This window comes from Pezoporus occidentalis, unplaced genomic scaffold, assembly GCF_034315485.1.
Source record: "Pezoporus occidentalis ecotype Australia unplaced genomic scaffold, CSIRO_AGI_Poc_V1 ctg46, whole genome shotgun sequence".
NCBI classification, from domain to species: Eukaryota; Metazoa; Chordata; class Aves; order Psittaciformes; family Psittacidae; genus Pezoporus; species Pezoporus occidentalis.
Window position 1 is genome coordinate 6882043 of NW_026915791.1, and position 16301 is coordinate 6898343.

The 16301-nt window shown below is 46.7% G+C and overlaps 1 protein-coding gene across 3 annotated transcripts in view; it reads right to left on the bottom strand.

Moving 5' to 3' along the window:
• Positions 1 to 16301, bottom strand: part of LRP4 (LDL receptor related protein 4) — an 83716-nt gene that overhangs the window by 28346 nt on the left and 39069 nt on the right. For all 3 annotated transcript variants that reach the window (XM_062635856.1, XM_062635855.1, XM_062635857.1), the window contains exons 2-5: positions 13599 to 13745; positions 4866 to 4982; positions 2662 to 2775; positions 2104 to 2220 (exon numbers count right to left, since the gene is read on the bottom strand). In XM_062635856.1, the coding sequence (XP_062491840.1) occupies positions 2104 to 2220; positions 2662 to 2775; positions 4866 to 4982; positions 13599 to 13745 (495 nt within the window). The remainder of the gene's footprint in view (positions 1 to 2103; positions 2221 to 2661; positions 2776 to 4865; positions 4983 to 13598; positions 13746 to 16301) is intronic.

A 16301-nucleotide genomic window follows, 5' to 3' on the forward strand; every position in this document is an offset into this window, starting at 1 on the left:
CCACACAGACGACCCTGGGCAAAGGCCAACAGAGTCAAGGATTTGCCCACTGTTCTCTGTTCAACAGTGTGGGAAGGGATGAAAGATATTCCGAGTCCCACACAGCAGAATCTGACACCTTTTCTCATACTCTCCAGAGAATGAACTGCGTGCTTTGGACATATGAGTCTTTCAACTGAGTGCTCTTAAATAAATCCATTAGGCAAAAGGGAAAAGAATGACATGAACTGCACATGAAGTAGTTGGCACAGCCTGCAGGCATACAGTAAGGACTTCAGTGAGTATGGAGTAGCTGGATGCTACATTGTGTGTTAATGTGTACCTCACCAAAGGAGCCTGAAAGGAGCACTTGGATCTCCTTGAGGAGAAAATGAAGTCAGTGACTTCAATTCTCATGTAGTGTGATTCAATTACAGCACACGCACCCTCCATCAGAAACGCACGCACACTGAAACAGCCAAACGAAACATGAAACCCATAAAACACACAGGAAAGAACAGTGTAGTCCCATCTTGCCCTAGATGAATGACAGCAGGATTGGAGACACAGAAAAGACGACAGCCACATGGAGGAAGATTAAGAGAAAGGGCAGTAGCCAAATTGAGCTTCTTAGCTTCAACAGCTATAAAATGCCTTATAGAGACAACTGCCAGCCAGGACTGGAGAAGCATCCCAGATTAGAGAAGCAGGGGCACCAGTTCTGGGAGCCCCTCCACTCCCATAGGAGGCAAGGTTGAAACATCTCCCTTCCCTTCCCAAGGGCCTATTCATGGCCTGCAGGGAAGTGACAGGCAAGAGAGAAGGGAAAAGAGAGGGAGGGAGGTTGGCTTCCTCTTGGAGCCCTTTCCTGGCTTAGAAATGTCTGCAGCCCCTGGCTCCCTGCCAGCTCTCATTATCTGGAGAGATAAAAGACAAGTCCCCCATGCATCCACTCCCCTGCCCTTGGGGAGCGGGCGGCCCCGAGCCCCCTCCCAGAGCCTTTTGAAGTTTCCTGCTATCTAGAACAAATCCTGCACAGCGCCTGCGAGAGCAGCATGGGGGAAGGGACCACTGTGACTTCCACAGACACAGCACACAGGCGGTGGGGGAGAGGAAGGGACATAATAGACCCCCCTGCCCCACTTGCAGCAAGCCGGTGAAGGCAGAGGAGAAAACAACTGCTGTGGGCTCTCAGGGTCCCTCATACCCAATCAGCTACTTTTCAGGTGCGTAAAGCATCGCAGTAAGGAGAGGCTGGTCAGGCAGACAGCCCCTGCAGCTGGGGATGTGCAGTCCCTGAGGATGCTGTGTGTGTTTCCCCCCCAGTTTCAGGTAGGAGTCAGGCAAGAGGAATCACAGAATCATAGAATAGTTAGCACTGGAAAGGACCTTAAGATCATCCAGTTCCAAGCCCCCTGCTATGGGCAGGGACACCTCACACTAAACCATATCACCCAAGGCCTCGTCCAACCTGGTCTTGAACCCTGCCAGGGATGGAGCATTCACAACCTCCCTGGGCAACCCATTCCAGTGCCTCACCACCCTAACAGGAAAGAATTTCCTCCTTATATCCAATCTAAACTTGCCCTGTTTAAGTTTTAACCCGTTACCCCTTGTCCCATCACTACAGTCCCTAATGAAGAGTCCCTCCCCAGCATCCCTATAGGCCCCCTTCAGATACTGGAAAGCTGCTATGAGGTCTCCACACAGCCTTCTCTTCTCCAGGCTGAACAGCCCCAACTTTCTCAGCCTGTCTTCATACAGAATAAAAGGAATAAAAGGAAACAGTTTTCTCCCCTTCCCTCCTGCCCTCCAACTCCTACAGTTTTATACAGAGGTGTGTATCCAGTAAAGCATAAGCCTCCTGCTCTGACTCAAGGTCACACAGGCATGGGAAGGAACAGCAAAGCAGCCAGGCACAGATGAAGTATGCCTGTGAGGTAACACAAGAGATACACCATTCTCTTGTGCCCTCTGGGGTAAGCAACAGAAGGCAGCATAGCTGCCAGTACAGGCAGGACTAACTTGTTTTTGATCTCTGCTGCAGAAAACGTGCCAAACCCCAAAGACAGGAGCAGGTCCAAAGGCTATTTCCTGTGGTTATGAAGCAAGGAGAGCACTTACGGCAATTCTCTTCATCCGAGCCATCCTTGCAGTCTGTGTCACCATCACAGAACCAGTGCTCAGCTATGCAGCTCCCGTCACTGCAACGGAACTCCTTCTCCGAGCACTTTCTCATATCTGCAGAGACAATAATGCAAACGAAGCCTTGAGTTTTCTCAGAGAAGCCCGGAAACAACCTTCCCCTGCTCCTGAAGCTCCCAGGGCACCCACAAACAAGACTGCTTGTGAAACCATACATACCCACGTCATGCAGTGCCTGAGCAAAACCATCATTGCTCATTTAACTGACATGGAGGGCTGGATTCAAAAGGAATCCATGGGACCTCATAACGATATATCAAGGAGTAGCAGATCTCAAGTGATTTCTGCCTGGCAGGTAAGCCACACAGCCTGAGATCCCAAGCAGCCAGCCCATGGATTACCCCACAAGCCCAGCCCAGCCAAGCCAGCTGCAAGACCTCACTATGCTCAGGGGATCCCAGAACTGCACAGGTTGGAATCTGCATTACCCTTTTTAAAGCACTGGCAGGGCAGTACTTGTAGGACCTCTTTACTCACCACACTGCTCATCACTGTTGTCACCACAGTCATTGTCACCATCACAGTGCCACAGGCTGCGGATGCAGTATCCGTTCTGACATGAGAACTCATCTTCCTCACACTCCCGTGGAGCTGCAGGCATGATGGAGATAAGGTGAAGACAAGGCAAGAAGATTTACCTTTCAGAACACCAAATCCATGATGTTACAAATCCAGCAGGGTCATTCTCCAAGGACACAACCATGGTGGAGAGCTGATTTCCCTTCCCTAACAATACCAGGAAAGTCACTGAGAGGTTTCTTGAGTTTCTTCCACTCCATCCATAAGTCAACAGCACAGCAGGCTCTAAAACCTGAGAACATGGGCTGGAGAAAGCACCTGGCACAGAACAATGGAGCCACCCACGGGATTCTAGCATAGCTCCAAGCCAGGCTCAAGAGATCCCTGCACAGAAAAAAGGCAATCAGCCCTCTTTTTAAAGGAATTAATAGGCTCTATCATTACCTAACAAATAATTGCTGGTAGGATTATATCTCCACCTTCTTTTCACAGTGATGCCAAAGCTATCTTCAAAGGAAAGGAAACATTCATTGGAAAGGAAGACAGAAAATTTAAGCTTCCTCTTCTGAACACCTCAAGATTTGCAGCCTCATTCTACCCTCTTTGCCAGTCTTCTAAGGAAGCACGTCTGCAGAGCAGTGAGGAAAGGGACTGCAAAATTAGCCCCTGAGGATCTCAATCCAACAGAAGCTCTCCTATGGTTAAGTGCTAGCCCTAGGAGTCTCTTAAGCACAGAACCTTGCCTTCCTCCTTTCATTAGTTTCCAAATCTTATGATCTCACCCTTCTCCACTGTTGTCTCAAATATGAGGGCATCCCAACTTCTTCTGAGAAACAGAAGGCAAAACAGACCCAGACTGCAGACCCCTCCTTTCACAAAAATCATTGAACAGGCTAGAAAACTGAGCTTAGTCCTGCAATGCAGAGCCTCACACAGAATCACAGAGCCATAGAAAAGACCTTAAAGCTCATCCAGTCCCAACCCCCTGCCACGGGCAGGGACACCTTCCACTAGACCAGGTTGCTCCAAACCCCGTCCAACCAAAGCCGACTGAACAATGCCAGGGATGGGTGTCAAACCCACGCCATTGCCCAAAAGGGCAAGCAAAGATCAGGGGCATAGTGACCAAAATCATGAATTCATTTCCACACGTGTTGGACATGGAATACTTGACAGCCAAGAGCTTGAATTTTTGCATTTCTTGAGATGTGGTCCTTCCATCAGAGACACTCTGGAGCACTGTGCTTTGTAGACTCCAAGGGCTGCAGAGTGATGATTATTAGGCAGCTGCAACGATCTCAACCAGACAGCAGAACAGGTCTGCTCCTAACTGCAGCCTGATGCTAGCCCTGGTAATCAGTGCAGTTTCAGCACAGCTGAACCCCAGTGCTATATAACGCGCTGGTTCTCTGGCATGTGCTGCCAAGTATGGACCTGATTTGTTGTAGTGGAAAGCCGTATTCCTAATGCTAATGGAAATCAACCACAAGTAACCCGTGTCCTCAACAAAAAGGGGAAACAAGGGGCTGAACTCTGAAGACTCAGGCAAAATTCCCTCCATTTTAATGGCACAATGGCAGTGTTCACAGCAAGCAGCCTGCCACTGCAGCTCTCGTGAAGATGATGCCTTGCACGGCAGCACACAGTCAGCTTTCAGGGTAACTAGACTCGTGTGGGGAGCATCCCTACAGCACCTCCCTTTCCTCAGGGACCTCTGTTTGAAGGGAGAGGATGCTGGGGACAGCCCAGCCCAGCAGAGAAGTCAGACAGTGGAACCTGCGGCTGCAGGAAGTCAGCCAGACAGGCACCTCAGGAAGATTTGGCAGGGGTGAGGTGTTTCCACGAACAGGGGAGGACATGAAGAGCTCAGGGAAGTGCTTCATGGGACATTAACCAGCAGGGCTGCAGGGCATAAATGATTCTCCAGCCGGATGGAGAAGCATCCCCTCCTCCAGGACACGTAGCTGAACAGCAAACCAGGTGTCAAGGTAGCAGGACCTAGGGACATCAGGTACACGCACCTCTGTTACAGGCTATGTAACAAGCCAAAGGTCTGATTCAGTGGATAAACTCTTACATTCCTGTACTAAAAAGGGTCACCTTTGCCCAGCCATGGCAGGCAGGCACTGCAGCCACCCTCTCCCCTCACAGAGGTGACTTACGGCAGTCCTGTTCATCGGAATCATCCTCACAGTCATTGTCTCCATCGCAGACCCACGACCGGCGGATGCACTTCCCGTTGTCGCAGTGGAAGTCCAAGGGGGAGCAAGTGGGCAGCACTGCAACAGCAAAGAAACACCTCATGGAGCTGCAGCCAGCTTCCTTCCTGACAGCAAAGTTCCTTCCCTCCTGAGGGAGGAGAATACACCTCTTAGGAACGGAAGACCTAAAGTCATGAGGAAGAGCTGCTCCTCAGATGGGGCCGGGGCAGGGCTGCAGCTTGGCAGTCTCTCCTCCCCAGGGAAGCACTGCCCTTCCCACAATAAAGTAGCCGCCACAATCCCCCCACTGAGTTCCTTTTGTCTCTTTCATCACTGAGCCTGCTGTCCTCCCATAACTGCATTTATTTTAGAACAAGCTAAATTACATTATCAACATCTTTCCTGCATGCTTCCCAGTGAAGTCCATTCTGTTTCTACTGCAAAGTGAGATCTTTAGAGCGAGAACTATTAGAAGCAATGTTTCTGGGAGCAGGATTATACAAGGTACATGCTACAGTGTGTGTTCCAGCACAGGAACTCTACCAGCATTTTTATCTAACCTGCAAGGAAAAGCTTAGAGGCAGGAATCCACTGCTGGGGATAATTTGTTGTACCTCAGGTGTGGACAAGAGTCCAAACCTGGTCTCCAGAAGGGACAGAGGAAGCGGGCAGATGTGGGATGGTGCTTGCCTACGCAGGAGCCTGCTGGCAATAGGGCAGAACCACAAATCCACAGTGTTTGAAGAGGCCTGGAGCCACAAAGCTGGAATTCAAGGGGCAGCATCAGCCCTGTCCTTCCCCCCACAGATGAGAGGAACACTCAACCCCAGGAGGTTTATGCTTTTAAGTGCTGCCAGATATGGTAGGGAAGGGGCTGCACAAGGCTGCTCCTGGCAGGTGTGTTCTCCCAAGAACAGTGTTGGCTCAGCAATGCGAAGGGGCAAGGGCTGGAGAGCCTGAAAGGTTCCTGAAACCCTTTCATCCCAGCCCAGCTTGCTGACAGCATCTCCCATCTGTCACCAGGCAGACCAGCCCTCCGCTGCTATGCTGCTGCTGCTTCCCCTGCCAACACTACCCTGGAGGTGGGAGCGCGAGGGGAGGGAGGCAGGTAAAAGAAGAAGGTGAAGACAGCAGCCACACACGCAGGGAGGAGGATTTAACAGGGAGAACAAATAGTCACGTTTTCAGCTTTTCCAGCTTCCTCAACCCTCCGCTTCCCCTTGGCTCAGGACTGCTGCCAATGTCCTGTGAGAGCAGCAATGGATTACATTATACAGAATCATTCACTGCTCGCTATAGCAAGTCCTCCAAAATTTCTTGTCGAGGGCCTATACTAAAACCTTCCCCGCTAAGAACACACTGGTGCAGTTAAAGTCAGACTTGCTCTAACATCTCTTTTTCTAACCACAAATTCAGATCATCTTCTCAGCCATCCCTGCGACATGGCAGTGTAGGCATCTCTGTATCTGAGAGGACATCACTGCTCTCAACACTGAACCCTGCGCTACGTAACCATAGAATCTGGCACTGGCCCTTGGGAAAAGGTTCTTCCCATTCTGTTCAGGATGCCCCATGCAGATATATGTCCAGGTCGGCTCCAGGTGCGTCTAGGTCCCGAAAAGGTATGAAGGAGAGGAAGGATACAGATCTATTTTCACTGCGTGGGTCTGACAACACTCTGCTCTTCCAATGGCTGACCCACTTCCTTACACTGCACTTCCCCTGAGCACCCCTGTGCTGCATCAAAGTGGAGATGGAGCTTCCCTTTCTTTCCCAGGACAGAAGGAAGGGGAAAATACTCCAGTTCCCAAACTCTACTTCCAAACAAAACCAAGCCGGATTCTTGGATTCAGAGGGTCAGTCCCACACATCAGCCCTCTCCCCCCAGGCACAACTCCCATAGATTGCACACTGAGCAAGCCTTCCTTGGCCTCAGCTGCAGTTTAGGGCTGAGACCATCCCCCCCAGCATATGCTTTTCGGTCCCAGCGTGACTAATCACCAAAGGGCTGCACAGGAGCCACCTGGAAGGGAATTTGCATGCTGGCTCTCCAGGGGAGAATTCTTCAGGCTCCCACAGGGTTAGGCCATTAGCGCTGGTTCAGAGCCCATACCATTATCCAGCTGAACTGCTGCATCCCTTCATGAGATATGGACACAAAATGGAATTCCACCCCTACAGGGAGCACTTCAGCCAATATCATACTCCCCCAACATATGAAAATCAAGCTTCAAGCAGAGGGGAGGGAGTGAAGAGGGTGAAAGAAAAACTGCCCCATACAAAGGAGGACCTAATTCCCAACCCAGCAGACATCAAGTGTGTGTCAGCCCAGACAACACCGGAGGGAGATAAATCCCCTTCTACAGGAGCTCTCCTTTAAAGGAGGAAGAATAAAACACAAACCCACTTAAGGAAAATAATAATGCTTAAAAAAAAATCCAAACACCAACCCCTCAATCCCCCACCCCCCCAAAACCCAGCAACCTAATGAATGGAGACTGATGATCTTATAGAGCAGAAGAACTACCAATGAGATCAGGGAAGGGAGCCACATAAACTTATTACCTGAACCTAATAATAGTCAGAAACAGATGCTTCAAAGGAAAACACAAGAGATTCTGGGAGCAGCTTTCACACGGGGGCAGCCTCTTCCTAATCCCTTCTTCCCAGCCCTGCCCTCCCAGTCCACAGTCACTTCTCCCCATTAAAAAGCAAACTGGCTACACAGAAACATTCCTGTGTTTCCTTCTATTTATTCTAAATACATTGGGCTTCAGTTCCACTGTACAGCCCTTTGCTCTAGGGTTGTTATTATTCAGCTCTTCTGTTGGTCATTTATTACTTCATATTTTGATGAGTTTTATTCCTGTGGAGTTAAAGCTGAGGACATACCACTAGCCCAGAGTTAATGTTTAGTACTGTTGTAAATACATCCAAAGTGTTTGGAAAACTGAAGTTAAGAGGAAATTCAGAAGTTAAGAGGTCACACTTAGGACACTCAAACAACCACCACTATATTTTGTCTTGACATCAAGGAATGACTATACAGCTTGCTAAGTGTACTGCTTTAACTCATAAAACTCATTTTAAAGCCATGCTTCCACAGTCAGAAGAAGAGTGCATGGCAATACAAACTAAGCAGTAGGAACTCCGTTCATTGCCAGAGATGGGGCAAGATCTCTGGACAAACTGGATTAGCATCTAGACAACTGGAAACAGAACTACTGTACTCTCTTCCTAGCTCAATACTGATGCTTACATGGCCACAGGATAGTTCTGTCTCTTTAGCCCCACTGCCCCAACGTGTAAAATAAAGATTATTTATGACTTCCTAAGGAAGCTGCGAGTCCTTCACAGATGCTGCTTCCACTGATGCAAAGGTGATCACAGATTGCACTAATATGCTTTCACCACTAATCATGGCAGGATTAGCTAATGCAACAGTGAACACAGTGAAGCCTCATGCCCCGCTTCCATACTCAATTCCAGCTTCATCACTCCGTATCTGCGCAGTGTTTTCCTAAAACAGATGAGGAAAGGCAAGTCCTGCAATGGAACGGAAGACAAACAAATGCCCAGACAGCAAGGGACTAAACGCACCTCCCCAGGCAGAACAGAGAGGCAGGATGAGGAGCAAGCCCAAGGAAGGGGAGCTGGTGGGAAGAGCTAGGCTGGGCAGCGGCAGCCCAAGAGAGCACACCTGCCAACTGACAGTGAGCGACACAAAAAGGCCTTTGAACTTCCAACCATTTCCCTGAGCTCATCCCTCTGCATGGTCACGCTGGACATCATCCAAGGCTTCAGCAAAGCTAGGTCTATGGTAAGCCTGCTATTCCTCCCCCTCTCCCAACTCCTATTACACAGGCCGCTCTTTTATGGCTGAGCAGAAGGGGAAGGGGGAGGGCGGGGGAAAAGGGAAGTTTATAAGGTGAAACGCAGCCTGAATCACGTCCCACTGTCCTTTGAACACTTGATTCCTGTTGCCTGTGCTGAGCAGGTTGCTGTATACCCAAGCACTGCAAGCGACCGGCGTTCTGAGCTCCGGAGCGCGGCGGTTTGAACACTGCTGTTTAATGACACGAACTCTCGGTCATGTGAAGAATGAGAAGTTAAAGAATACATACAAACTCCCTCCAAAAAAATCCATGCTACCCACATGAAAGTCAAGCACAGCCAGCCCTCCACCTACAGCTACACTTGGGCACGTGGAGTCTGCTCCTGGGAAGAAATGGGAGACACTGCATTTTATTCACTCCGTTTTGGAAAGTCTAGTTCCAGAATAACAGAAAACGTTCCCAAGTTCACTCCTGAAGTGTATTTAAAGAATGCTGCTGGTCAAAAGGAAAAGAAGGGGAAAAACCAATTTAAAATAGCATCAGCACCCAATCTGTCACAGCCCTTTGATCACTAGCGCGCTCTCTGCCCGGAGGGGCACTGCATTAATTCTGGTGCCTTTTAAAGGAAGCACACGTACTCCAAAGCCAATAAAATGGTGCAGTATGGTTGCAGATATAGAACTGGTGTCTTTTAAAGAGAAACTTGAACTCTTCAGGAGTAAATTAGTAAAACTTGGAAGTTTAGAAGTGAAGCTTCACCTGAGCTCTTATGTCTGAGCTCAAGACTGGTGATTCAGCGGCAGGCAGAGGAAAGATGATTCTTGTAAAGTTTGTGTTAATTTTAGTAAAAGACCTGTGAGATTCTTAGGCTTACATCAACTGAAAATGTTTTGTTGTGGGACCGATACACAGGCTACACTGATAGCCCTCATCCTGGCAAGGAAGAGGTCCACTCCGAGGCTTGAATGAGCTGCAGCTCAACAGGAACTGCCTACGTTTCCCAATGAGATAGGAACATCAGACCACCTTCTGTAAGTTTTAAGGTAAAAGGAGTAAATTCTTCTTCAGTCCCTTTAAATGAAATCGATTTGCTTGCTTAGCTCCATGCTCTGTTGTACAATACTGTCTCATAGAGCTGCACATTTATATTAGGTATGATACAGATCCAAACCTCAGAGTAAGGCAGCTCTGCTGGGGGATGGTCCTGAGGGGATCTGGTGTGTCTTAGGAGAAACAGAGCTATTTATCAGTCCTCAGGCCAAGTTTCCTCGGTTGTCCTTTCACCCTTGCCACAGGAAGTAAGGCTCATTCACACCACCCTGGACTTCAAAGCACATGCGGGAGGGCAGAATGAAAACCATTCCTCCGCTTGCATGCGGCTTTCGTTAGGGACAGTCCAAAGTAGTCTCTGTTGGCACAAGGCAGGAAGGCAGCTGAGCTGCTCTGTCCTTGTGTAGGAAGGGCTTCCAAGGAGTCACTGTCAGCAAGCCAGAGAGCTGACACCAGAGAAAGTCTATGAAGCTGGCATGACAGCTGGGAGGCTGCTTATTACTATTATTACTATGGCTCTCTGGCTTGCAAACATGATCCAGAGCAGGAAGCAAGCATGTCACTGAGTAATTGGCTCCCATCACACCAGGGCTTCAGATCTGCAAGGGAAACAGTTCCTGTCACAGCCAGGTAAGCAGAGGCAGGGCTCTCCCCAAAGCGACAGGAAAATACCTATGAGAGGCAGGCATTCCAAGGACACCAATACACAGAGAGAATGCCTGTGGTGTGCAGAAAGGATTGAGAACAGTTGAGGAAAAACCTGATGCAACTGACTCAAAAAGCAGGAATTTGTTTTATAGTTTGTAACAGAACATTAATTAAAAAAAAAAAAAAACCCCCACATTTTAAGGATTTCTCTGAAAATTGAAAATCTCTCTTCAAAAGGAATGCTCCCTGTGTCTGCTCTTGCTTTTCACAGCTGTAACTCCTCTCACTGCCAAGTATCTTGTCCTTTTGTTCCTCTTCTTCTCACACAGTGCATTTGAAGCTGGCTTTTTTTAACTGAAGTGACAGATTCCATGTTCAAGACTAGAAAATTGCATTAATATAGGATTTAGTAAACTCCAATCAACTACTCAAGCATGTGTGGTGTTACACAAACACAGACAGAATATTGAATCTTGGCTGGCCAAAGTGATTTTCACCTTTCCGCCCACCCCATGTTTCACTCTTGCTTTATTAGGAGTCCAGGAGTCCAATGTCTTCCCATTTTCCTTGCCCTTTCCCAAGGAAGAAGACAGAACTCTCAGGAACTCATTCTTGTCATTGTATTGGCTTGTATTATGCATATGAGCTGATAACACTGAAGACAAAGTAAACCTTAAAACAAGCACGGTTGCAAGCTTTATTTCTCTGGAAAGTCAGGACATCCACCGGAGGGAAAAGAAAATCCCATAACCCTGAAAAAACAGCTTGCAGCAGACCACTGGAAATGTGAGATTCCTTGCAATCATTTCTGTTCACTCTTCTGATCAGGGACTTCTTGATGATATTTTAATTCCTGCCTTTAGAACTCAGAGCTGTACTTCCATACATTGCTGAAAAAGAACCTCCATGGCTTTAGCATCTCAGAAGAGTCCGTATAAGTGGTTGGGCTCACCCCAACATGAAGACTTGCCCAGTGGTTTTTGAGGAATCTCACTAACTTTTCAACCACGCTTCAGTATATCTGGGGCTTGTGGGATGACTTCCTGAGACCCAAACGTACAGCTCAGTGTTGCATTGGAAAGAAATCCACCAATTTCAGATCTGGTGTAAGTCAACAGATAAAAAAGAAACCAACTTACAACCAGAAGTTGTTCAGAACTCCACTCCACTCCATACCCTGCACGTATGTCACAGGTGGCCAGGGAAGGAAAGAAATTCTCCTGTTCTGTGTGCAAACATCAGTGCTGATTGTGAGAAGTTTAAACTGATTTAAAGTTGGAGCTGCTGTTCCAAGGGGCTCACGCCTCACCCCTGCTCTAGCACTCCAGCTGCCTTCTTCATGCTTGGCACAGGCAGCAAACAGATCAAAGGGGAAGCTAACCCCACAAACAAGTGCACCTTCACAAGGCTCCTGCATGCCAAGCAAAGGAGAGGGATTTAGCAGGTGATCTGCTCTAACAGGAAGTTTCATGCCGTAGTAACTGGGCAAGATAGGAAGCAGCACAAACTACCACAAACCTACACTGTAGAGTTGATCTAGTTCTCACAAGCTAACAATAATATCACGTTATCACTCGTAATGAGCAGACTGAGCAGGCTTAATGGAGTTAAGTGTTCCTAGGGCCCCTCCACTGCAACCTCATGTTTGTGTGCTGAAGCCATGCACTTAATATTTCTATAGAGCCCTTAGCCCCATTGCCTAAGTTCTATTTTTGCCCTTTTCTTTCCACTAAATTCCACTCAGAATGCTTCTGCTGGCAGCTGAAAAAGTTCTCCTCTTTGTATTTATTCTAGTACAAGGCAATATTTAAAAAGGCAGCTCATATTCTAGTCCATCCTCTTGAGTCACTTTACTATTCTGTATAAATGCAGCTCTTTATCTCCCCTCCCAGCTTGTCAACTCTACTGTCCCTCTCTGTATACTCTAGCTTACCTCTCTCACTAAACTGCAGACCTACAGCACAAGTTGTACTCTTAATGAGATGTTTAAACATTCCCATCTTACACATGCTGTTTCCTAGACAGCTCCTTTTGCTTCAATCTTATTCCTCCCTTTGCCTTGTTAGAAACTGTGAATTAAGGGAGGTAGAAACCAAATCCAGTTCCTACATTCTCTGCCTCTACTTTATATACTGCCCAACCTCCAGTGGCTGAAAGTATCAGCAGGTTGATTGCAGTTCACTACTAGTTCCTACTTTGCACAGCTTCCACTCAAATCCATGTAGACCAGATTTCCTTAATATATTAGGGATACACCATAACCACAGCTGTACTGTGCAAGACCAAAAGGTTCCTCTCACCCAGGCCACAGAAAGATATATGATGCAACAGCAGACAGCAAGAGAGGAATGGAAGAACATAGCATGCAAGTAAACGTTCTTCCTCAGAAGTCAAAATCTGCCTCTATTTGTGATACAAACACTTCCCAAACAAGAGGTGGCATACTCATCTTTAACAGCCCTCAGCAAACTTGACATCCATAAACTTGTCAGACTGCTTTCTGAGAACGTTTGAAATTCCAGAACCAATGTTTTGTGGCAAGGAGATCCACAGCCTAAGTGTGTGTTGTATGGACGAGCAACTCTGGGTACCTTTGAACCATCGCCTGCTAGTTCTCACCTAGCTGGGCTCAGCTACACAGATGCTGATGCTATGCAAATATAGAGCAGCTGCAAAGCAAATTCTCTCAGCCGATCCCAAGACCAATGAATGTTGATGACCCTGCTTACTTTTCCCTCCCATCCCAGGGCAGGCAGGACAGAAACTAGAATGTTACTTAGGAGGGCAGACACCCTTAATATACTTCTTCACATTGCTTGGTTATTTTCCTTTAATATTTATAGCAAACCCATGTAATTTAGTTCACTGATAGTACTCTTGAAAGGGTGGGAAAAAAGAGGTACTTCTCTCTGTCCCTCCCTTCCCTCTAAAACATTCATGTCCAACAGCTGTCTAAAACCAGTTGCAAAAGGCAGAGCTGGGCTTTCACTGTGCTTTATGCCAGTGGACACTGGCTCTGTTAAGACTCTGAGTCATGAAATCAGTCAAAAGCATGTCAGCTACAGGCTTAAGCATTTTTCATGCAAAAACTACGATATGCCTATAAAACAGAGAAGCACCTGCAGAGAAGTTAAGACAAACACAAGAATGGTATTCTTACTGCAGCCATCTTCATCACTGTGGTCCCCACAGTCATTGTCTCCATCACACTGCCACTGAGCAGGGATGCACGTGCATTCACCAAAAGCACTGACAGCACATGTAAAATGATTCCGTCCACAGGAGCATTCGGCGCTGCTTGTAACACCTGGAAAGGAACAGAGAATAAAAGGTATTTTTAAGACATCCATCTATTTTAGGGTAAATGCATTAAAAACAAAGTTGACATCACAGTTTTCCTCCATGTACGCACCATGTGTATGTACACGTACCCTATTGTAAAGGAAAACATTCACCCCCTCTTGCACTGCTGAAACAGGACATTAAGTACTATGACAGCTTCCTGGAATAGGGCTATTTGAAGGCAACTGCAAACAGCAACCTGCCAAAAACAGACTTGGGAATCAGCTGAAAAATAACTCGGCACTAGATACAATCAAACTCAAGGAATGCCAGGTACCGGAACACCCTTGTTAGTTTACAAACTCAGCCTTCTCCTAGCGCACAGTGCTTCTGCTGCTCCACTTAGTTCCGACGCCACGACAGAAGACATAGCAAAGATTCCACTACAGAGAGTCGTCTGGGGTCTTCTCCAGACCCTGAACTTTGTAGAAGTAAGCCTTTTACATGTCACTTTAGACATTTCAGACACCAATGAAATCAAAATCAAGATAAAAATCTTACTTATCTGTAGTGATTTAACTGTGACATTATCCTGTGTATAACTGACAGCTCTGAAAGCAAAAGAGGATTTTCAACTCTACAAACTGACCAAAAGAAAATGCTCTCCAAATGTCAATACATAATCCGATAAGAACATTTTTTCCAGCCTTAAAGGTAGCTTAAGGAGCTCCCAACCCTTTTTTGCCCTCTCCCTGCTACAGAACACCACTCTGCACAGCTCTTGACTCTCAGCCCTGTGCAAAGGAAACTCTTATCCCACACATTCTCTTACTAAATCTCTGCGTGGAGAGACAGAACAGGCTATAGCCCACCTCTCGAAAGGAAAAGGTCATGCCTGAACCTCTGTCTGACCTTAGCTGACAATCTATATAATCAATATCACTGTTAAACAAATGATTATCAATCAAAACCCACCTCAAGCTTGTCTGGGACTGGATTCTTTTTGCATGGTGCCTTCTTTCTGCAATTCAAACCAACCCAAAGCCCTCGGATTAAACAAGAGATCATGAAGAGTACAGAGGGATATCTGCCCCACGTGGTAGTTCTATAAACCCTAAACTATTTGCAGACTTTCTCATCTCAGTTCTTATGTCTAGTGCATCCATGATGAACCATGAACTGTAGCAACTAAAGCACACACATAGAGAAAGGAAAAAAGCCTCCATTTTCTTATTTTCCATTCTATTTGGGAAAAGCAGTATCTGCAGAACCATATGTAAGTATTCCTCAGCTCTCTCAACAAGCAGAATGCCCCCCAGAGAAGACATCCACTTGTGCAAGTTAAGCTACAATTTAGGTTTAGAAGGGATACACTTCTTGCTTGAGGAAGAATTCCATCCTAAGCTTCCTCTGGAACAAAACTGGCTGAGGATTACTGTGTATGTCAGAGAAAGTGGCCGATACCTGGTGTAACAAGGGATAGAGGCAGGAAGAACATAAGGTGAATAAGGAACAGAAAGAAGGAATGGCAAATGAAAGAGGGCAGAGTGGTCAGATCCTCAAAGGACATACTGGGTTTATGGCCATGACAAAGGCTGACTCAAAAAGACAGCAAGAGGGAGATGTAGAGTGAGAAGGCAAAAAAAGCAGCGGAGTCATCCTTAAGGAAAAGCAATGCACCACCTATGCAACATAACTATTACACATAGACACAAGGAAATTCAGAAGAACCACAAACCTCCCCAAAAATAAAACAGGTTTCTTCAAACTGGCAGCACAGGAAAATCAGGACAGACCACCTTCTGCTGTTACCTACCACTATTTATAAAGGCAGTACTAACTGCATATTGTATCCAAGATAGATGCTATTTAAATCCCCTTTTCCAAAGCAATTTTTCTACTGATGTCCTCAACGTCACTCCAAAGCACCTATCCCTGCTACTTTAAGCTCCAATACCCCTTGCTGTTGGAGTACACCAAGACTATCATCATCCTCATTACCCTTAGAAAAAGCCAAATGCAAAAGTACTAGTGACTGGCTCTATCTTGCCCAGGCCTCCACCATGACTTAGGGCAGGTTCACTAACAGGAAAGGATCAGACATCGAGGCAACCAATTCTTAAACTAAGGGAATATATTTAATGATTTCTTTCTGGATAAGGATAACTGCAAGGGAAAAAGTAAGAGTGAGCTATTTTAGCTCCTGAATAGCAGCACAGAGATACAGTTCTGCAACAGCAGAGAAAGAATCACTGCAGATGTCCTAATCTGCAAACTGCAGCTTAATCTGCTGTTTTGTCAAACATACTGTTATCTTCAAAAGTTGCTACTGATATGAGGTTATAGATGTACACACACACATATCAAATCAGTTCTTCCTACTTCATTGAAGTTGCTATGTTCAATCACCTCCATCTCTGGTCTGTGTTTTACCACCCTATTGAAACTGCTGGAAGCTGAGGGCTACATTGTGACCCAGATACCAACCCTCTCCATATGCACCAGCCTGTATCTGTAGTAAGCATACTTTGCTCAACCAGTCCAAATTATGACCTTTGTGATTCTGATGCTTTGTGATTTG